At 38.7% G+C, this 24,041-nt stretch overlaps 1 protein-coding gene across 1 annotated transcript in view; it reads right to left on the reverse strand.

The window, feature by feature from the left end:
- Positions 1-23,337, reverse strand: part of cfap299 (cilia and flagella associated protein 299) — a 63,164-nt gene extending 39,827 nt beyond the window's left edge. The window contains exons 1-3 of the mRNA XM_026343654.1: positions 23,217-23,337; positions 20,547-20,689; positions 9,421-9,511 (exon numbers count right to left, since the gene is read on the reverse strand). Coding sequence (XP_026199439.1) covers positions 9,421-9,511; positions 20,547-20,689; positions 23,217-23,324 — 342 coding nt within the window. The 5' untranslated portion in view covers positions 23,325-23,337. The remainder of the gene's footprint in view (positions 1-9,420; positions 9,512-20,546; positions 20,690-23,216) is intronic.
- Between the last annotated feature and the right edge of the window lie 704 nt (positions 23,338-24,041).

Raw genomic sequence — 24,041 nt, forward strand, 5'->3', positions numbered from 1 at the left:
CTGAATACTCAGATGGGAGTTGGAGTAAAAACATGCCAACGTTCCTGAGTCCATGAAAAGTGCAAATGAAAGGAATGCAAAAGATAATATGGCTGTAAATAATGATTGATTACAGCTATTGATGATTTCAATCTCACAGATTTCACAGCATAAGATTATTTTAAATGTCTTCAATGGGGAAAAGTCTGTGACCTTGATATGTCAACAGAAAATAATCAGGCCACAATATGGCCAAGATAAATTCTGCAAAGTAATTTTGACAAGAGACTGCATATTACAGAGCTTCTGCTACATTCAAGCTTTGAAATTTAACTAAAGACAACTAAATGAAAAAATAGCAAAGAATAGAAAGAATAGGTGAATAGTCTGTGAAATGTGTCTTGGATGATCAGAGATAGATATTTGTACCTCACTTGTAAGTCACTTTGGACTCTGCCAAATGACTAAATGTAACTGTAGATGAATGCCACAATGAATTTGTTCAGTTGTTTAAAATCTGCTCTTATTGAACCTGTTTTAACAGCTAAAAATAATGTGAAACTTAAAAAAGACTGCACTGAAAATGTAGTTTAAAAACTGAAAGATATAATGCAAACATTTAAAAATAAGGTTTGAAAAGCTTGACCTAAGTTTTGAAGCCTCAATTTTATGGACATCACACCCACAGAACCAGAGGGAGTAACAAATTTTGATGTACTTGTATTTGATTCATATTAGTTAGTTAGTTAACACCTGAATTTCTTTCTAATATGATCTATCCATCTATTTATCTATAGTCATCTTTTATGTTAATTTTACTCTTGTACAATTCAGATGAAAATGTATCTTTTACTCCACTACATTTGTCAGTCATCTTTAGTTACTAGTTACTTTAGTTTTAGACCCCAATCAACAAGCTAATGTACTGATGTTTTATTCTGGATGAAGCAGCTGTCAGTGCATAAAGGCTTCATATTAGCTGCTGGTTTACTAATTAAGATCTTTGTCCTTAGCTTTTATTCATTACTAGAATTTTCTTTCATATTTTTCACAGTTTAGTTTCAGTCGAATCAGGATGAGACATGTGCAAAGCATGTTTTCCTCAGTTTTCTTAGTGGAGTACTTTTGTGCTTTCCAATTAGCCAGATTCTATGAGCATTAGGTTGTTTAATGTGTTTTAACATGAATTCCTGTCATTCTGATCACAGATTATATGTTATATGTGAAGATTCTCGGTTACCCATGAAAAGTTATCTATCTGCTGAACAGATTAAGATACTTGAGATACTTGGGGTTTCAACACATGGCCGCTTAGTGGGACAGTAAACCCAGAGCAGTTTTCAGAATGTGGTTGCTGAAATCAGTTTTCACACACGTTTACTGTCTGTAAAATACAAAGATGGAACTTAATCAGTTATTGATCTTACTGATAAAGTTTTTATTGGATTTGTAGCTGTCAGTGATTGAGTAAACAAAATTCCCTTTGAACCAACATCTTAATGTTTCAGTTAGAGTATTGAACATTCAGTACTTCAGAAAACAGGCTGCACTTAAGCATTCATGTTCTTCAAAACATAGATTATGGAAAAGTTGTTAAACTGTTGCAGTGGAAAAGGAGTCCCTGTACATCTACAGTATTAGCTTTGGTCCATGTGATTTAAGAAATATGAGTACAATATAAACCAATAGAGACTTGTCTTAATACCAAAAGATACTAAAGAAATCTCTTTAGTACTCCTCCCAATAAATCTCCAACAACAATTGCATCCAAAATGAGAGCTCTTGGAGACTGACTGACAAAGAGCAATCGCGGTCTATCCAGACTCCCAGATGGCCTCACACACATAATGCGCAACTTTATTTGATACCAAGTAGAAGCGTAAAATGATCCCCCATCTTCCAAGTGGCAATATCTAGCTGATAAATGTTTTTATAGTGATTGTCCACAGCCCAAATGTGTTGCCAATGCATTTCAAAAATCCACTAAGCACACAGAGTTAAAATAAATCCTGAGAGATTAGATTAAGTGTATCCATTTTCATTTGCTCTGAAAATGGTCCAGGGGCCACATTTTTAGGGCATTCTCTCTGGACAATAGCAGCTTCTCACAGGAGGGAGGGGCACCGAAGAAATCATTACAGTGGGGTTCATGCAGGCTTTCAGTGGCAAAACAGTGAGGCCAGTAGTGCCACTTGCATTATGGGATAGATCTGTTATTATATGTGATGTTTGATTTCATAGGTAAACAAACCTTTCATTCACCCTCAAACAACTTTCAACTGGCCCACAGCATGTTCTCACTGGATTTGGCTTTTGTAACTTATCCGACCAATTATACTTTCATTCAAGAAAATGTTCCATGTGAAAGCTGTTCTATTGATAGCAGCTGCATCTCTCAGAGGAAACCCTGTCTAAATAATTCAAAAATGTATATTTTATTTTTATCTTTCAATTCCAATTTCTTAGGCAAAGAGACAATGGAGGCAGTTAAATCTTTCTTTTCCTCATTCTTTTCTAAATCCCTCAGTGGCAGATATGGTGCATTGAGAGACGGGGCACAGCTGCCATGTTGGCTCCGTAGACTAACATAACACACAATGCTTTGGCTATCCATTTTCTTTTTATAGACTAAGACACAACCCATGAAATCCACAGTTTGTAATAAGCCAAGAGTAATATTTCACAGTTAAATGCTATGGTTTTTATCACAACCTGCAACTGTGAGAAAGTGCAGGCAAAGTATCATAGTTCAAAGCTCAGAGATTGCACCCACATGAATTAAGAACCAAAATAACAAAACAACAGGTTGAATTTTAGTCATCCAGGGTATACCTTGTATGGATTTCTGCAGGCGCTTCAAGTGAAATCAACTCTTACACCTGAAAAAAGAAAATGCATGCTGATTAGCTGACTCTCAAATATCACAATGGTTGCTTGCCAGACAAAAAAGTCCTTTTTGTCCACTTGATAGATGGTTGCAAACTGGTGGGGCCTTATCCCCACCTCTCTGCAACTCTGTGACACCATTCAAGTCAAGGTCATATGATAGCCCTGCAGGACTCTTTCCTTTCTAAAGGCTGTCCACCTTGGTCCTGCTGCTTTGAAATCAAACTTGCCATTGTTATTTTTACTGCTCATGACAAGGACACGGGGACTGGGCAGCAGGGACACACACATGGCTTGTAATGCAATAGGGCTGGGAATTCCTCTTTAATTTCAATGCTATACTTGATCTCTGGGCTGCATGACTGACCACCTTATTATCTATAGCGACAGGAGCTTATCAATACAGAACTCGCTGGGTCCACAGACCAAAGACAAACACCTCCTTTATGCAGGATGTCCCCTCTGGGCATGAGACACAGTGCAGGCCAACCAACTAAATTCCACAACTGAAAGGGTGGGAGACAGAAAATCATTTATGAGCAGTGAAATTTGTCTATCAAATTGTCAGTTAATGGAACAAAAAATGATTACTTCCAAAAAATCTGCATTTGTATTGGGGGAAAAAGACTTGTAATGATAAAATAATAAAAATAATAATGGAAAATTGTTGCTGAGCATCAATCACAACTGGTTTCAATGTCTCTACATGCTACTGTAGAATAATTTTTTAATATTTTGCATATGTGTAATGGAAAGAGTAAATATTGCCTACAAACTGAGTTAGACACCAAGAAATACAAGCTCAGGTGTTTCGAAAAAGTTATCATACAGCTCTTCTTTGGTCTACGCTACAGATAAATTGAAATTGAAATAAAAACTTTAATAAATGAGTGGAGAAACATAAACAACACAGATGTTTCAACACAGATTAACTGCTTGCTCCCTGGCATGGAAAAACATCCAATCAAGCTCCCTGGCATGCATAAAAATTCTGAGCAGGCCCGGTTAATTCTGCTTTTGGATCAAGATTGCAAGAGGATTAGATCTAAGTAACTCTTAGTGAGAGTAAGTTGTTGGGATGACAGCATCTTCAGTCATAAACACTGTTCAACTAGCTAGTGTTTCAAAAGTGATACGTGCATTCAGATCTAGTACAGGTATATAGGGGAAGAAATTGTGGTTGGCAGTGCACATGTGACAAGAGTGACGCTCATGCATAGAGTGACATACAAAGAAATACAGCGATACAGTTGTTTTTAATGCACAATCATGCACAAAAGAGGAGAAGCTACCACTGAAACTGGATGTGAAAACCAGGCATGATTTTAGTGCAAGAATCCAAAATTGGCACAAATGACCTGGTGGCTATCATGTTATCATGTGGCTGCTGAAAAATGTATCATCTTGTTCACACTGTTGCTCAACTTGACCACCACTTTCTATGACAAAATACTGAAATGTCTCCATACAGTGTGCACAAATGTGCGTTATGCAACTGGGCCTGACCTGGCCCTACCGCCTTCCTAACATACAGACTCCTTCCTGACAACTATTTAACTCCCAATCAGGTATGTGAGCACTGAAAGGAGCTCCAACTCTTACATACAATACAATAATTAGATTCATCTCATTCACCATGCTTGACAGGTTGAATGGAAGTTCTGTGCATTTGTCCTTCAATACTGGCACAACACACTGACTTCTGCGATAGCCCTGCTGCTTGGGAATGTGCTGAGAGCAAACATTCACTCTTTATGGTGAGGCACTTTGCCAAGCGCATTGATTCATTGGGGCTGCCTCTTGTTAGGGCGTGAAAGATTGCTTTACTGATAAACTAAGAAACATATTTATTTGCTTCATATGAGCAGTGAATGTTTACTTTCATCTCCAATAATCACTTCTAACTAATAATTGATAATATTGTGTTGATAATTAATAAGTGATTTAACGACATTTGATAACTATGAAATACTTGGTCATTAACTACCATCATCAATCATCGTGTCTATGATGTCATTTGATACTGTTGTGCACCATGAATAATTACATATTCACCATTACTGAAATTACAATGTGTTTACATTAACTACTGCATTTAATTTAGTACATACATCCCATGATAATTTGTCATTACCTGTTTTGTGATGCAGCTCTGAAGCCAAGTGTCAATCTCTGTGTTTACAGCAGTTTTGGCTGAACGAGTGTCACACTACTTTTACATTATCCAGGGACAGATGGCCAATAAAGTCACAGGAAAGAAGTAAAGAAGAGAGGTACACAGAGGTAACAACACTGTAGTAGGGGACAAAAAATTAAACCCTCCTTAATAACTGCTTTTTACTGTATTTATTTTTTAACATTGATAATTTAACTCGACTTGATAATGTCACACTGACACCATCAGAGCCTCTCAGTAAACACCTGAAAACAAACAAGGAGCAGGGTGGGTGGTGGCACTGCACCTTCAGTTTCAGATGTTAACCTTCTAACAATGGACACCCTCAGGCATCCTGTGCAGGTGTGACCTGGATTTGATAAAAAAAAAAAAAAAACTTAACTTCTTACCCAGTGCAAATAGAGCCAAAGCTGCCCAGGTGCAGCTTTTGTTTGAGTGTGACTTTTGGCAGTGAAGCAGCTTTCGCAACAGGGCCAGGGAAGTAGAAGCACAATGAAAGCAAGGTACTGAAAGCTTTACCAGTTCAGCTAATCAGAAATACAGAGGAGAGCTGCTTCTACAGAAGAAACACTGAGTGTTTGAGAAAAATAGGAGGAGGAAATGTGTAAAAGTCAATGTTGTGAAATAAAATAGGCTTCACTTAGTGTCCCTAGTGCCTTTATCCCAAAGAGAGGGAAACAGGAAGGTGGCGAGGGATGCACCCAAAAGGAAGATGAGCGCATTATTAAACGTCTTGTCTGCCATCAATCATACGTAACAACATTTGGAGAGACGGAAAAACCTGACAAGTGTATTAATTGACAGGTGTAATTTCAACCTGACTTAAAAGCCTAAGAATGACATGAATGAAGAACAAAAGGTTGACCTCTGATGAATGAGGTGCAAGATGACAATGAATATGTCATCTATTTGAAGCAAAGCCAATAACTCAGCTGCTTTAAGTATTTTCTTTTCCCCACCCATTTTGTGACTCAAAACAAATAGATTTCGGTGAACTTTCAGTTCTTCCGAACAATGTTAAAGCCTTTTAAGACATTAGGTAGGTTAATATAATGCAGTGCTTCTCAAATAGCATCCCCCCCAGGGGGGCGTGGTGCGATGCTAGGGGGGGCGCATGTGACGCCAGGAAACATGCTTTTTGGCCGTACTTGAATATTCGCGTATGAGCACTGCAAAGAGCGGGAGGTTTGAAGTGTAGTAAACAAACCTTCAAGAGACACCATGGAAAAATATTTAACAGGGACAAAAAGAAAGAGAGAGAGTTAGTGAGAGAAACGAAAGTCGCCCGAAAGCTAAGACGCAGAAAAGTGCGCACAAATTTTTAGTAATTATTTTCTGCACTGATATAATGAGTCCCCAAACACAGTGACAACTTACAATATCAATATCTTATTATCTATCCAAGGCACAAAGGATCCAACTGCTGAGCTGTCTCACCTGAATAAAAGTCACTTATCTTGACTCCACTATTTGATAAACATTGGGTAGAAATGGCATGTATGGAAAATTGGCAAGGCTGAATTCTGCCTTGACGAACCTCAAACCTTTTGGAAGAATGTTCTATGGACTGACTAGTCTAAACCTACGCTAATAAAAAGGAAGACAGGGGAGTCAAAGTCTAGACTTGGACTAGTCAAGGTCATGGGAAGATTACTTTTTCCACATTGGTGATTTATGTAATGGATAACCTTTTTGCTTCAATAAATACATTTAAGATTGAAAACGTGTATGTGAGATTATGCTTGAAGGTTTGAAACAGTTGAGTACAGGATACACCCAAAAAGAGGAGAAATCAAGAGGGCACCATGAAAACTGACTGTTTTTACAAAGTTGGTGGGTCTGTTCATGCTTTAACAGTAGAGTTACTTAAATGTCTGAAATAAAATAAAATGTGCAAACATTAAAACAAATGTAAAACGTGAAAGACACATGTAGGACAAGCACTGTTTTGCATTAGAGTGCAATAAAAATGTGCTGTGTTGAGGACCTGGAATGTGTTAGTGGAACCAATCCTCAGGTTTGAGGAGTGCAGCAGATAGGAGTATGAGTTGTGTGTTTCAAAAGGCCTTCAGAAAACCTACACTGAACAGTGCAGAAGATGACATATAATGCTGGGCAGTCTTACTGATATTATAGTAATATGTTAACATATATTAATATGGGTACTGTAATCTGAAACTTTGACACTAAAATTGTGTTGCATAACAGTTGCATAGCGAGTTTGCAAATGTTTTCTACAATACGTCTGTACAGTGTAAATATACTACTAAGGTCAAGCTCGTCAAACTGTATAAAAATTACCTGTAACCAAAACAGTTTCAAAGAGAAGAAGTATTAAGCACACAAATCTGGGTTTAACTTTAAACATAGTGGGGGTCAAAGGAAAATAAACATCTTCCTGATCTAATTTTTCAGCAAAGGAAGTACTTAAGATGATAAATAAGAAGATAGGGGAAACTATCTGAAAAATATGTAGGTAATACACAAGATGATATTTTTCTTGCGTTTATTCTGGCTCTCGTTTCTGTATAAAGGAAGAGATAGATTTCAGTGGGGGAGTAAAAAGCTTTAGTTGTATCTCAAGCGAATTGAATATCTAGTGGGAAAACCTCTGGTGTTACTACTTCTACTCCCTACTACCCTCAATGCATTTATAGATAATTGCAAATCCCACAGGGACAAGTAAACTGAGGTCAAACAAAACTCATTCATAGTACACCAGCATCTTGGTGAATCATTTTAAATCTATCAACACCTACACTCCTTGGAGAACAATGTTGAGTACAATTCCTCAAACGATGCATGTTCCATAGATCATAGACTGTAAACAGAGACCGATGATGACGTAAAAAGTAATGTTTGCAGTAAAAATAGCAGGCTTCACGGTCAGAGCTTAAAATCTCTCCCTGGTGCATTAAAATTTAATTAAGCATGCCACTTCTGTCCATTATTTAAAAACACATCTGTTGGCTCACTAGACAGCTATACTTTATTTTAGACAGGATCAAAATACCAAGGTATTGTGACCTCACAAAGAAATACTTAATCTAATTATCAAGAATAGTTTCAGATCTGTTTGCCACGCTCTAGTCCATCTATGCAGACATTTAAATTTAAGTTAGCATTAGGTTTGGGCAGCAGCAGGAGGCCTAAGTTATCTTATTGGTTACTTCCTTAGGCTCTTCCTCAGAGATCCCAGCCATTTCCAAGCCCTTGCTAAACAAGATAAATGAACTCCTTCACTTGGGGCAGCAACTTGTCCTCAACCCAAAAGAAGCATTTTCTGGGCATTTACGGCAGAGTACACACTTGTAGGTGTGGACTTACATTCTGACTGCTTCACACTCTGTTGCAATCTGCCCCAGTGTGTGCTAGAGTTCACAGAGCCTTACTCATCAGCTGTACCTCGAGATTCAGTCCATGAAAAACAAAGTCTGTGACGAGGGCAATCAAGCACAACTGCCCATTTAGGGAGAGATACAGACACAGTTCTCACTGAAAAAAATATAAAAGGACCAGACAGCTAGTTGTAACACTCCCACCTCAAGCCTCTGTGAAAAGGAGGCTGACATTGATACCATTGTTCTAGTTCAATCTGCAAAGCACACCTAGTTTAAGATCAAAGACGTTTTGTTAACAGGGTTTTATTGATATTAAAGGGGTGGGCAACTCCATTAAGGCTAAAACAGTCCACTAAGTTGTTCATGAGTTATTATTTTGGTCACAACGCTCTGCACTGACTAAGGCACAGATTGTAAAATCTAGAAAAGGAGATAATAGCAGAGAGAAATCTAGGAGAAATGACTAAAGTCCAGGATCAGATCAAGCTGGCTTTTTATTGGCATTATTGGTATATTATTTATATATGATTAGAGCAAAACACTAATCATTCATTTCCTATGTCACTTTACACTTCATAAACAGCCTGCAGCCTTAGTGTGTTGTGCCTCTCAATGACACAGTATTAGTAGTATTAGTAGTATTAGTAACCCTTAAAGGCACTAAAAGGGTTTAGTTTTGACAAATATATTGTTATTACTAATATGTAATTACTGTTAAAGATATAGATCTTTCAAAAAAAGAAAACCAATGAGGTGTTAATTTTAAGAGACTTGTATATTTATGACTACTGTTAATAAAACAAAATTATTTCCTATGTGATTACTCAAATAATCAATGAAAAAATAGAATAGTCGAGAACTAAAATATTCATTGCTGCAGCTCTAGTGACCATCATAGTATTTGGAGAGGAATTGGTGGGAGGGTGTTTCCACTCAACTTGACACAGTATGGATTTTGTTCCATCCTAATGGAATTGCAGAAATATTTGAGGGGAATCCCATTACGTAGCAATTGGAGTGCTGTAATAATGTACTCACAGTCATTTTCCCACTGCGGTTGGCCTCTTCTCGCTCTGCCAGGGCTTTCAGGAAGTTATCTTTGAGTTCTTTTCCTGCACTTGCCAGTGTCCTGGAAAAGACAACACTCAGTCAGTTTGAAAGATTTCTTTCAACTTTAAAAAAACTCACATGAAGCCAATCTTTATGGAAGCTTTTCACACTTAAACATGCTGCAGTTTCAGGATACTTTGTCCTATGTCTGCTCCAACATTAACCAATAAGTCAACTATATTCTATAATAAATTGGAGTAAAATGTTATGTTTTGTTGTTTCATCTGCTCTCACGTTGTAGACTACAGCCTTTTGTTGCCTTTGATGGCTAAATGTAAGCACAATGCTACATTTCAGGGACTTAAAATGCTCTAACACTAAAATGCTCAAACAAGTAAGCAACTAACTGATGCAACTAAAAGCAAGAATAGCAAGCATTCAAAGTCATAAGGTGGACTCCAGACAGCTTCCAGCACACAGCACTTTACCGGAACTGTTAAGCTCTCAGGACACTCCCAAATACTGCAAATACCATTTTTTTACTGAAATGACCATAAATATTGTTGATCAATGTTTTTACTCTGAAGAAAATATGACAACTGTAAAAATGATGAAAGCTGTGAAGAATATCACAGCTGTCTTTGCTGAATTCGGGATGCAGGGAAACAAAGCATAACACAGTTTAACAACTTTATGTGATACTGTGGCAGCTCTTTACACCTACAGTATTCTGGCCTGTTTCCACATAAACATGGTTTTGGCACACACAAATGTAACCACACCTGAAAAAGCACTGGCACTAATATCAGCACAGTTAACACTGCTGTACGAGCAACAGAACTTCTGGCATGCATCCAGATTTAACTGTGCAAAACATTCATCAGATGCACACACACACAAATTAACATCTCAGTGCCAATAAACAGGTCATTGGTAACCTCTTAGTTGTGGTTATGAGTGCAGAAAAACATTGTGAAATATAGAAAGATACCTTTTCTAGCAAAATTCTGTAAGAGATAGTTGTACCAGGTTTTGTCTGAATTGAATACAATGTAAAATGTAGTCTAAATGTAAATTTGATGCTGCATATACACACATTTTCTCTATACAAAATAAGTACCAAAGAGTAATAACTTCAAACTTTCCTGAAAGCACCTTTAACTTTACACTAGCAACCACATAATCATAAATGTTGTTGCTAAATATTGAAAATGTATGCATCCACCTCTGTCTGCTGCTCTGGCCAACAAGAAGACAGGTTTGGTTATATTCTACATTAATTGCTTTTCAAATCCAATTTTCATTGCCAAACCACTTTAAAAAACCTCAACAGCCACAATAGGCACAGACAAACATCCGAGCTTAACTTAACATTACAGTGAAGCAGAACAGGCTCTGAATGTTTCAATTTAATTTGGATTGTCATTTGTACTAGTCATCTGGCCAGTGCCCCACAACGAAAGTCTTGGAGGAATCACACAGCGGTAAAAGTGCACAGACAGCACATATTTAAAGGCTGGAACCTCACTCCATCTTCTGAGTGAGTGAAGGATTGCTGCTGGGTCATGGGGGCCGAGGCCCCAAAGTAAACACAGGTGTTGAGGAGGAAAGTGACCGGGGTTACCCCATCCAGTAGCTGAAGCAACAGACATAGTCACGGAGAGTGAATAATACTTGAGCATAGCATATGGACTGCTGCAAGTCTGAGTTTCCCGTCAATTAACAAATTTCTTATCAAGCCTCATTTGGAAGGAGTAACATGAAATTCACTATTAAATGACTGTTATTAGGGGCTAATGACTAGGTATTAAGCTAACTGTGATCTACATCAGTGTGTTAGGGTCTTGTTTTTGGATTGTGGTCAAGGCAGGTGGGCCCGAGAATTAGTAGAAATGAAGGGAGGAGATGTGAACTGTCATCCTCCAGCTTGTTAAGGAAATATATCCGTTTAAGAGTGTCTGTCCTACAGGTTAGAAATTACTTGAATGAAAGAATGATGTGCTGATTGGTCATTTAAAAAAACAGGGAAGTGCTACAAAACAACCTATATTACTGTAAGACATATGTGCATAGAGTATCTACTTCTTACAAGCTTATATACAGTACATATATATACATACATATACACACACACACACAGGAAAGATAACTATAACAATCAAAAAAACAAAGGAGCCCTGACTACATGTACAAACAGTGCAGCGCCAACCATTACATCAACTGGAAGTATCTGCATAAGCAGCTTTAAATAGTGCAAATAGTCCAACATCCCAAAAGAATGCAAGGTGTTTGTGTGTCTGTGTGTGTGTCTCAGCTTAGGTACTTTAGCTTTAGCTTCCTTAAGTCCTTAAGGACCATCGTCACCAAGAAGATAACACTATCAGTTGTGTTGTATCAGAAATACAGTACCAGCTGCAATAGGAGGTAGAGGTAGAAAGCAAATAAGTCCAGTTGGATTAACAGACCAGTGTGTTTAAAGACTTATAAAATGCCAAAGCAATACAATAACACTTAAATCAAATTTTACACATTTGGTAAGTTATGAAGACAGCAGAGCTATTTTATCTTCCATCACAACAATCACAGAACCCTGCTTTAGAAAAACATGCACAAAGCCAGCAACTTCATACAGTAGCGACTAAGTTTCAGCTGTACCCTTCAACAGCACCTGCTATCAGTGTTTCTAGTGATTTCACTAATTAAATAAATCTGGCATGTCACACACAATGTCAAACCAGGAACCAAATTTAAATATATATCTATATCCAGCCTCAGACTGTTACAACATGTTTATTCACAATGTTAAACTTGTGTTTGCTGTATGCAACGCTGTCAACTGTTGGGGGTAAACAGCTGTTACTGCACAGCAACTATCCTCTAGGGACCGTTTGTTTATACATGCATAAACAGGGCATTACAGTGAAACATACTCAGCTATACTAAAACCCATGAGTTTTCTTCCTGCACTCTAAGCCTCCTGGATCTACTTATTCCCAGTGATAACTACATTATTTCCTCAATTCAACTAGCATAGCATGCACTATGGGTCAGTAAATCGGCCAATGTTTTGCTTCGGCCACAACAGGATCTTGTTTTGTTATCATTGCGCCCCACTGAACATTTAATGTTCAAATTTCCCCAAAAAACAAGTTGTGTCCTCTCCAACATGTGCAAAAATTCTGCATATAATTCCGAGTATAATTAATGGAATTTCATTTAAAAGTACTTTGAGGAACTGAGAAGGGGCGGCATTCCTTCTTAATGTTGCAGATAAATATTCAGCAACTGGCAAACAGTGTTTTCTGATAGATTTTCATTTGTTGTTTTGTAACATAAAAAAAAGAATCTTATTTGAGCCAGTTTTACAGATTGAGGCTTTCATTAAACAGCAACTTTTGACAATATGGCAGATGGGAACTTTCAATAATACACTGATTTCTTGAGAAACAACGCGTACCATACCAGAATATTTTTCCTCAGAGTGCTTGGGAAAATGAATCTTATGGAAAATATTATTTTGGGCTGGTGAACGTTGGGGGAAATTCCACACAGCGTGACAATTTACTTTATTTTGAGCTTTTTCTAAAATCCTCTGTCACCTCTGATTACAATGAGCTGAAAGCATCAGTTACCCATGTGATACTCATGATATTCTACCTGAGGTTTCTTTGTATATTTTGGCCACTTGGGGTTCGAAGAGGTTCCACATCATGCATTGCCTCCCTGGGAAGTGCATGTTTCTGAGAGCGGATCAAAGGAATCATTGTCATCCTTGTCGTACTAAGTTCTTACTGAGGCAAACCTAGATATATTACATTTGTGCAACATGCAATGAATGACACTGTAGTCCAAATAGAATAAAAAATAATTCACACTCATGTTTTGATTTGAAATCTGATATATACTGTAGATTTGGGCAGAGCCACATGAAACCTACTCTAATGCGAATCCTAAAATGAGTGAACAAGCTCTCGTCCCTGAATGGTGGTCTGCTTTGCACATGTTAACAGTGTGGTTTCTTTCTCATCAGTTTCTTAGCTTACACTGTAATGCAAAGCAGCACATATGAAATCATTTATTTTTCAGCTAATTTCAACTGCTGATTAGTGAAGAATTCCCTTATTCTTACAGGTCTCATTTTTATTCTTGGTTATAAAAACTGCCACAACTAAACAGCAGTTAAAAAAAATCTAATGTGAGTATAATTAAACTACCACCAGGCCTTGCCTCATGGAGATTCTTACACTCATCCTCAATCAATAGTACAAAGGAGAACTACAGTGCAGACCGAGAGTGTGTGTGTAAAAGTCAGTTTTACATATGGTTAAACAACAGACCTACAGAGTCTGAGGGGGAGGACATAACATGTTAAAGAAAACCTCAATAAGTCACTCTTGCAGAAGGTCATTACTAGTCAGTCAGTCACTAGGTCTAAGATGTGAAGAAGAGGAAATTAGTCAGACTAAATAAATCAGACCAGATGGTGCAACATCACATTAGCTGTCACTAATTAGCATTAACCATGTGACTAATGTGATGGCAACTCAAATTCAAAGTGTGTGTGTGTATATATATATATATATTATGCTAACACTACCAGTGCAATTCCATTACCTGGGAAAAAAATAACATGGTCATTAAACATTTTTTCATAATTTTCTTAAGATTATTTTGTAATTTCAAATTTGCAGACAAGGTTAACAGATACCAAAATCAAGAATTTAAGTTTGATTTAGATTACATTTACATCTGGCATGAACATGCAGTATGTAAAGTGGCACGAAAAAGTATGTAACCTCATTGTGCCATTACCATACATGGAAGAAAATTACTTTGAGGGTCAAAAAAAAAAAGGACAAAACCCTCTCAAACTTTGGTTTGAGCCATGCCATGACAAAAGAATCTTTCAGAGGATCTACAATCAAGAACTGTTGATTTACATAAAGCTGTCAACCAGTTATTCCAAGGGTTCACAGACTTTTTCCACTAGCACTACGAGGTTTTTATGAGACATAAGAGATCTGATTTTTTGTGTTATTATTTTAGGTACATCATTTTTGTTTATACTTTGTTTATTAACTATGTGAAGGATCAGTTCACATTTTATGACAAATTAATGCAGACACATACTTTTTCTTGCCACTGTATGTGGATATCTCCATGAAAGGAAAAAAAGCTGTAAATGCACACAGAACACTGCGGTCAGAATGCTACTGTGTGTGAAATATACAGTAGTTGAAAGCTCCAGAAAGAGCTAGTGAGTAGACCTTGATTTACAGAAGGTGTAGCAGTAACAGCAGCACATCAGGGGCTCCCTCACAGGAGACATTCAGGTGCAGGAGTGTGGGTCGCCTGCGATTTCAGTCATTCAGAGTCCAATAGACAACCACAGTAAAAACTAGGAAAGAGAGCTGAGTTGTGCAAGACTGAAGACTGAAAAGCATGGCTGAATAGCTTTGAACTTAGAGACACCATTAGGGTCATTTTGTCAAAATAAGTCATAATATTGTTTGGTGTCTTACATATAGCCAGTGAATTAGTGCAGCTGTTTCATCAATCAAGTCATTAATATGAAATATAGTATATGTGCAAACATCCAGGTCAAACGACAGCTTGTTATTTATTATCCATTAATCTGCTGCACCAGCTGGACCTAAACTGGCGTGTGTTGATGTATGTGCTGCACAGTGGGATGTGGTAGCGAGCTTAAGCCTGTCTCGGGACTGAGCTTCCAGCGGAGAGCTCCAAATTTACACAACCGTCCAAAATCACAAAGTGCAAGGAAGGCAATTGGCTTGACAGCATATGTAACAGAAACTGCAAAACCTCGTCGCCTGAGGGCTCTCACCAGAGCAGCAGTCGTGGAGAGTGGCGGGGGTTTGGCTTGCTAAAAAAGGAGCCTGGGATCAGCTTTGTGAGGCTTCTCATGTCAGTCACATCCAAGATCTTATTTTTGCTGCGCATATGGAGGTTGGATCTGCAGTGAAATGTATTCACTCTGCGTGTTTGTGGCACTGGTTTTACTTGGCGCTGCGAGTGATAGCTCACTTTTAATATAGAACAGAGAGTTACAGAGTGAAAAATTCTTCAAGCAGATTGAAAAGTGGAGCAGCACAATGGACAATGAGCATGGCTCTGGTCTGGACTGTGGGGAGATCGCAGGGAGCCTGATGGGAACCTTGAAGGCTGCCATGAGCACGCGAGGTCAGAACATATGCTGACATGGACTTGAGCAGATAGGAAATGGAGGCCTCACGCCTCAGCAGCACTCCCTGCTCCTTGTTTGTCTCAGACTTTATATCAAATGTTAATATTATCCAAGATACAAGACAGTATTAACAGCTATTATATATCTACATGTATTTTGTTTGCTTGAACACAATACAGTTTACAAGAAACTATACAGTGTCTGTTCTAGATTCTAAAGACTGAACAAATACAACTACACCAACCCTAACAATATGGCCTTTTTGATTCTGACTGCACATTCAGGTTTGGCACAGCCAAACTACTGCATAACTGATGATGCATCCCAATTATTCAGGCCTTCAAGTTTCCTTTTAAATCACATATTGAATTTCACTTATGTCTGATGAGAGTACTGGCTCTTTTGTTTGGCCTTTTTGTGATGTGATGATGTGCTGGCAACACCTCCCTCCCTCCGTGTCAGGAGGAGCATGTTTTAAGAATGAGACAGGGTAACAACGGGGCAACATCTGATTAGCATTCACAGCACTATCTCCACTCCCTTGGTATTTTATTACCACAGGTGCAGGGGCATTCATTGATCAGATGCACGCTACAGGCAAGCTTAGCCCTTAATTTAAAACAGCTCTATTTATACACCTGCAGGCACTAAAGGTCTCCAAGAGAGCACAGGGAGGTTGAAAAGAAGAGAAAGAATGGGGGGGGGAGAAAAAGGAAAAAAAAGAGAACAGTGACGGGGTAGTGAAAAAAGACACGCTTTGGGAGATATACGAGGCCTACAGAGAAGGCAAAAGGCATTCCCAAAACAGCATGGCTACCCAGTGCCATGAGAGGATAAGGCAGGTGCAAAAGTCTTTAAGTACATAGTTTAGAAAACACAGATTATCATTTGTTGAATGAATGAGGAAGATAAATGCAAACTCATGTGCATAATCATTCCTACCATCTCTTTTTAAATTTGGATGGGGTGAAGGATTTTTTTTCCCCCCTGACTGAACAACAGCTAATTTTAATTTGTTTACCGTGCAGCTGCCACTTTTTCTGGCCACACTCGTTTTTCAGAGCGAGCACTGATTACACTTAGCCACTTTGCAGGTGGTACATTGCATGCTGGGGCCTGTGTTTTCACAATGTGACCATAACAGGAGGTCACGGGGTCAGTGTGGTGGAAGTCCAATCAGAAAACCACAGAGGAAAGAACAACCTGCATTTCAACAGAGAAGGGGAGCACAGCTCAAACTTGCCACTTTTGATGGAAAAGGTCTGCAAATGCAGCATTTTTTTCCCTGAGTCTTGTCAAGGTCTTTTGTAAGATGTGTTGGAAAATAATGAAGCCTGTCAGCGAGTTCAGGCTTCAGCCGGATATAAGAAAATATGTCAGCTTATAGTTGCCTACAGGTCGTTGGTCCTGGAGCAACGATCTAAACAGGAGGTTAAATGCTCTAGAATTCTTAGTGAGAGTCAGCAGATGTATCACATAATTATGTGAATACATTTAAAAAATTTACATTAAGTTGCTATAAGCTATCATGTACCTAGAACAGAATCACATCCAATGTAAAGTATTTTTGAAATAACATAACACTGCTGCCTAATGACTTTGGAGAGGATTCAAAAACCACTTGCAGTGCAGCCAGCTCAGAGCAGACTGTAAAACTGTTAGAAGTGATGTCTTTCCCAGCAAAGTCCGATTATTACCAGAGCATTTTCATCTTTCGCCGGTTGAGTGCTGATGAAAAACAAGCCACTCTAGGGTTGCCAGGAAGGGCTACCTTCAGATCATTTTGTATTTGAACCAAATATTCCACTTACTTCCTCCATGTTTCTCAAACAGGTGTTTAAGCATTCAAAACAAAAATCATTAAAATAACCTCGGCAGATGGGAAAGTGTTTTAAACCAGGCACAAAACAGCAAAGTCATGTTTGTCAGTACATCGTTCCTGTCAGATTTAATGAAAAAGGCAAACAGGAGCAATCTCTGCTGCCTTGTTACACTTGTGGTTTTGAAAGTCGTTAACAAATGTGCCTGGTTAAGACAAATTACACTTGTGTCGCACTACTACATCCAGGTGTGGATTTGTAACAGCTGTAAGGTATCACCTAATTTTCATGTCTTGTTTATGTTTGAGTCTTGTTGATTCTAAAGCAATTTGAAGAAAAAAAGGAAATATAATATATAATAGAAATGAATGCAAGATATTTTTCTATCCTAATTATCTTTGATTCACAAATATAATTGATTTAGTCATAGGATCACATAGAAAGTTCGCTACCTTTTTTTGGTGCAAGGTTTTGTAAAATCACCAACAATTTGGAACACTAACTTCTATTGGGTCCTGAACATGTTCAAAACACAGATGGCCTGCACTCTGTAGCGTCTCTGAACGCCTCACCAGAGCTCAGGCTGACACACCGCTTATCCCACTGCTTACAGCCTGCAGACAAAGCAAACGATATACCCTCTTACAAGAAATATTAGATTTCTCTATCATTATATTCCTACTGAATGTGTCAAGGAGATGCAATTAATATGGAGGAGGAGGGATGCCAGTGTCAGAAGGTTGGTGGGGGTGGGGGAGCATCCGTCAGATGTCGTGTTTCAGGAAGAAGGAACTGAGACTGAGACTATGGACCATGGACATCTGCATCACATTTAGACTAATAATGTTATACCTAAATCACGTTTTTATTTCAGAAAAATTTTAAGTTCTCATTTGAAATAAAATCCGAATAATCTGAAGCAACAACCTTCAGCCCACCCACTACCTTAATGTAACAAAAAGTACTACCTAGCATCACTCTTCTGTTGAAAACACTTAGTTTTTCCACAACATAGCCTGACATTCTACTGCTGTGCTACTGCCTCAATTTGCCTTGAAGCTCCATCCAGGGTAATATATTTCACAATTTGTGGAGAGGAGACAGTTGTTTGGAAGATACTTAACATAGTAAACAACAGCTTAGAAGTGAATCATGCTACAGGAGAGATCTAAGAAGATTTTACGTATGCTTATGCTTTTTTTGCTGTCATCCTGGGCCACATTTAGTAACCAGCGTACAGAGTTGATGATCCCAGCTGACTACAGCTGCTGTTCTCCATAAAAAAAAACCTCTTTTCATACTTTTTGATACTGAAAAAGATAGCTTCTCCTTGGCGTATTCCTTTAAAATTAACTTCAGTGGGTGCTGTCAGTGTGGAGAAGCTAAGCCTGTGTTCCAAACAAAATCAGGACTCCTGCAAACACGTATTTCAGGATTGCAGCCTTTGAAACTGTCTCAACATGGATGTAGATCTTGGAAACGGAACAGTCTACTGTGTATACAACGTCCCGGTGTTCCCGTACAACATTTCCCCAGATCCTGTTGGGACAAGATGAAAGGCTTTGTGGCCTAATATCACAGTAACTGCAGGTGTGGAGGCTCCCATTTCACCAGTGTCACTGATGTTCACAGACATTCGGAGGGAAGGGAGTGGGGGGGGGGGCAACAGTGAGACATCTGCACGTTTGGATAACCATCTGACGGTTCAATCAAATTCAACACCTAACAGGTAAATGTTTGCATACTCCAAAACTGTGTATGTGTGTGTGTGTGTGTGTGTGTGTGTGTGTGTGTGTGTGTGTGTGTGTGTGTGTGTGTGTGTGTGTGTGTGTTGAATGGACTTATTTGGAGTCTGTTCTGGCTTGTCATCAAAGGAGATACCACAACCACATGGCTTTATCAAGTATGAGAACAATATCTGTGTGATCACTTTGCTTGGGAGGGGCAGTTTATAGAGGGCTCCACTTTGTAGCTCTGTCATTCAACTTGTTTATGTTAACCATTTTTATTTGAATTTAGACAGATGGCAAGCCACGTTCAAATAAAAGCCTTGTTCGTGCAGGACAAGGACTTGATGAATTGCTCCCATTTATCCTGTCTTTTTGCAATCAAAAAGGATAAAATGCAACCGCTGAAACCGCTACCGCACCGGATACAGCTAGAAAAGATTTAATTTTTATGACCTGTCATGCTTTGATTAGCAGTGCAACTTTAGCCAAAAATGCATTTTCAAATTTCCCCGAGAGGCTGCTGCTGATCATTGCAAGAAATCATAAATCCTGTCCCAACAACACAGGAAGAAAGACAAAGATGTTGTTAACTATAAAGTAAACATTACAGATTAAGCTCACGTTCATTTAGCAACGGTGCAAAAGTGCATCAGTTGCTCGGGGTCATGAGGGTGACAGCTAACACTTGCTTACAGACCCTCATTCAGACATCTAAAGACCCACTGGGACAAAGGAACTAAAAGTGCTAAATGCTAAATGGTTTCCAGGTATCCTCATGTCTAAGAACTATTACTTGCCTGCTAATTTAAAATCATCCTAAATCCTTCACACCACCATCACAAAGACAAAATAATCATTTCAAATGTTCAATGGAAAACTCAACAGTTTATGCTACGACTGTATTTCTGTTGCATCCTTTGACAAAAATAAGGCATGAAATTCAGATCTGATTTGGAACTGAAATTAGGAGAAGCATCACAGTGCTCTTACAGATGGACAGGAAACCCCAAGACTGCACCACAACAAATAAATTCTGGGTATAAGACTGAGGATCATTCTTCTAAAATACTATTTTTCCCACACAGAATTTAAGTTAACCCAACGAACCACAAAACACTAACATTGAGAGACATTGCGCAGGAGAGTCATTTTTTTTCTCGTAGCCACAGTGACTGATTCCAAAATCAACTGAGCACATTCAGGCTTTTAAAAACAGTCTAATTTAATTTTCAGACTTTAATAGAACCTCTTGATAAGTGTGGCATTTGACTGATGGTTGGTGTGAATTTATCTCCCCTGTTATTCATGCAGACAACACCTCAGTGAATATGGTAAGTTGGTGAGAAGTTCACTCACACTGCTCTGCTCCTGTTGTAGAAAGGATTGCTCTTTGCAGGCTCAGCAGCCTGCGCAGCTGCTTTCTTCTCCACAAATTCCTCCCTGCTCAGGACCGTGCCCTTGTGGCCGTGCTCCACCAGCTTACGGGCCAACTCCCTGCTCTGCAAGAGAAAGGAAAAGGAAAGAAATCAGACAAGAAAAGGGCCTGGGGTTGTCATAAGTTGTCAGGCTTGAATTCTGACATGGTAAGGTGCCAGTGCTGCTTTCACTGGTCTTCCTAGTGACCACTTTACAAGTTTAACTACTATTCTCACTATTAAATGTCAAAACACTGAGAGGTGGCTATTCCGACTACCTGGAGATCAAGGTGATGTCTTCAGTTCTTATTTTGTCTGCGAAACTGTCTAAAACCTAAAAGAATTCTCTTTCACATAGTATCTCCTCATATTTTGAACGCTGGAATTAGAAAATCATCCACATATTTCCTTGACAAATGATTTAAACAAGTTATATCCTGTTTCTACAACATGGTGGATGTGAATCCAGGTCAGCAACCACCAATGACTACTAACAAATAAAATGTGAAATGTTGTCAGCCAGAAGGATTTAGGTTAAATTTGTTTTACCACCTCAAAATATGGATGTGACAGTCTCCTCTGCAGCACCACAATTTTCAGATATAGTTTAGTTTTGTGGGTTTAGAGTGATTTCATCCCTACACGCAAGTCCATTCGTTTTCTGCAGTAAGTGTACGCATGTGCATGTGTCAGTGCCTCTGTGGGGATTGTTAGCTACATTATTCCAATCACTATTTGCAGACCCACCATCATTAAAGCCAAGCCATAAAGTCATCATCTAAAAAACAAATCTTTCTGTCAAATCCTGTGGCTTGTCAGATCAAAGCTCCTGCCACATGTCCTCCTACCCAAAGTCCCAGCAGCCAGGCCTGCGTCCACACCCGAGAGGAAAAGTTATATTTTCCTTCAACTTTGATGTGGCTCACCAGAAATGAGTCTCAGACATTTGCTGGTCCTAAAATTGGCCTGAAGATCATTGTCTACATTTTCTAGAAGAATGGATTCAAGAATGAACTGCTTCTTATAGGTGACACACCAGGCCTGGACTAATACTTCTGGATATAGGGGGTAGTTGGCAGTGACTTAAAACAGTGTTTTTGTATAGTCATGGTTGGTTATATGTCCTAAATGACAATCCGAGGGGGGGAAAGGTTTATAATTAGCCGACTTATCAGAACTTAAGTCTTATCAGCTTGACTGCACAGGTTAGATGACCTGGCTGACTGTTATGTCACAACACAAGGGTGATTGAGTTTGAAAGTGATTGGCTGCAACTGATTATCAAGACAGATAAGAGTGGTTCTCCTCTCTGTGTAGACACAGGTGTTCAAACAAAGTGGCCACTGCAGCAGCTGAGCATAACGTTACCAAGTATGCCATCTACTGGACAGAAGAAAGGATGGATGGTCGTTTACTGGGGAGCAGATTGAAGTGAAGTCAATGAAGGTCAGACTTGTGAACTGTTGACATAATGTGGACAGTGTTTCTTCAATTAGATTGAAATAATTATGCAACTTTTAAACAGGAGCACAGTGTCAATGGGTCTTTGCAGCTCATCAGGAATAATAAAAAATATTTTTTAAAAAGACATTTAGCATAACCTAATGTTACTCAAATTAGATAAATATGAGGAGAAATAATAAGTTTATTCTAAAATAAGAGAAAAACTAATCAAATTAAATGTTAATATGGTTCAAATTGATCCTGTTGATCAGATTATTTAGTTTGAACCAACCCGCTCATTCATGATGCCTTTTTTATAGGCACTGGGCTGTTATTCTGATTATTAGTGGTATATGTGGGTCCATATAAATACAGACAAGGTTTTACCATCATTTGAAAATAGCATTTGTCAATTATTTGGTGTCTCCTCTTTCTACAAACCCTATGTCAGACTGCCACTTAGCGAGGAGCCACAGTCACTACACCAACAAACCTCAAGACAACCCTGGGAAAGCTGGCGTTTGTCCGACTGCACAGACATTACTTTACTGTAGCCAAAGTTTGTATATTGTCGAAAACAGTGAGAGGTCAAAACCATGATAGTTTGTTTAATTTAAACATCACTAAATGTGGTTACAATTGCGACTAAACACGCCGTATACCTAAAACGGACCGAACGCCAGACACCATTCAACATTTTGACAAGTGTTTCTGCTTGCTCACTAGCACATGTGGCATCTATCGTGAATCTATATGAAACAATTTTAACATTCTTAAAAGTTCAATGGTTGATACGGCAAATGTGTATTTTATGAAAGGCTAAGTGAATAACCAAAAAGCCGACTTGAAACATCGTGTTTCTTCCAACATGACCTAGCTAAACCAGGTTAGCGCTAGCCAGCTAATGCTGCTCGTTTTTAACCCAGCGGCTCAGAAACATGTGATGTAAACTAAAATAAAAAAGAGTTCGGTGATTTGGACCAAGCCGAATTCAAGACAGAATTTAGTTGACGTTTACATGTTGAAAGCTGTATTTTCGTAACGCGAACTGTAGCAGAGTAGTAAAGTTAACCTTAAATTGGAGGTTTTGTGAATGCGGTTCTCACGTAGGGTACAAAACTGGCAACAAAGAGGACTAAAGTGAACGATTTGCACAGGTGTAACTCACTTTTAAGTAAACTAAATCCATTGGCGTCACTTTGGAGTCGAGGTAATCTTCATAGACTTTAAACTGTGTTATATTATCGTGGAAACGAGCAGCGCTGTTGAACTCCATCTTCTCCGTGTCTGTGTTGTGTGAGGGTGCTATAGCAACGTGACGTAACGTCTCACCTGTAAATTAGATGGTAAATTGGCGCCAAATGGCAGGAAGCGGAAGTGACGGCCTCGGCGAAGCCAGGTAAATTATATTAACACGTGGAAAATTTTGATTTAGAAATTATTAATACTGTTTTTTCCCCACATATCTCAACGTGAAACTTATAGAAAATAAACACAACTGAACTCACAGGTGCATACACAAACTTCTTACAGGTAAGTTTTGTCATACACATACAGGCCTCTGTTGAGCTTTCTTGTTTTGTAATTCTGTTTGTTTTCTTCCACAGTTCCCAGCTGTCCTCACAGCAGATTTTTTTTTATCCCATGAAGCGGGAGTGGACTGTGCTTCTTGTCCAGCATGTGCACAGGTAGGCTTTAAATGGATGGATGGACGGACGGACAGATGGTTTGGACTGTTTTGTTGCAATACTGATGTACACACCAAAATTAGTAAGAGGTCAGGTGTGGGTGATGGACCCAGGAGAGCGCTGAAAGCTACAGCATTCATTTGCATTGGATTAAGTTTCACTGCAGCAAAATAAATCTAGAGGTCTTGACTGGTTCTTTATGGAAGAGTTCGTCTCTGGTGTCTCTGGGTCTTTGGATTAGCAGCATTTTGTAATGATTGCTTCTCATACTGGGTCTTACTGTCCTTAGGTCTCCCCTTTATGTA

This window comes from Anabas testudineus, chromosome 9 (genome assembly GCF_900324465.2).
Source record: "Anabas testudineus chromosome 9, fAnaTes1.2, whole genome shotgun sequence".
Classification (NCBI taxonomy): Eukaryota; Metazoa; Chordata; class Actinopteri; order Anabantiformes; family Anabantidae; genus Anabas; species Anabas testudineus.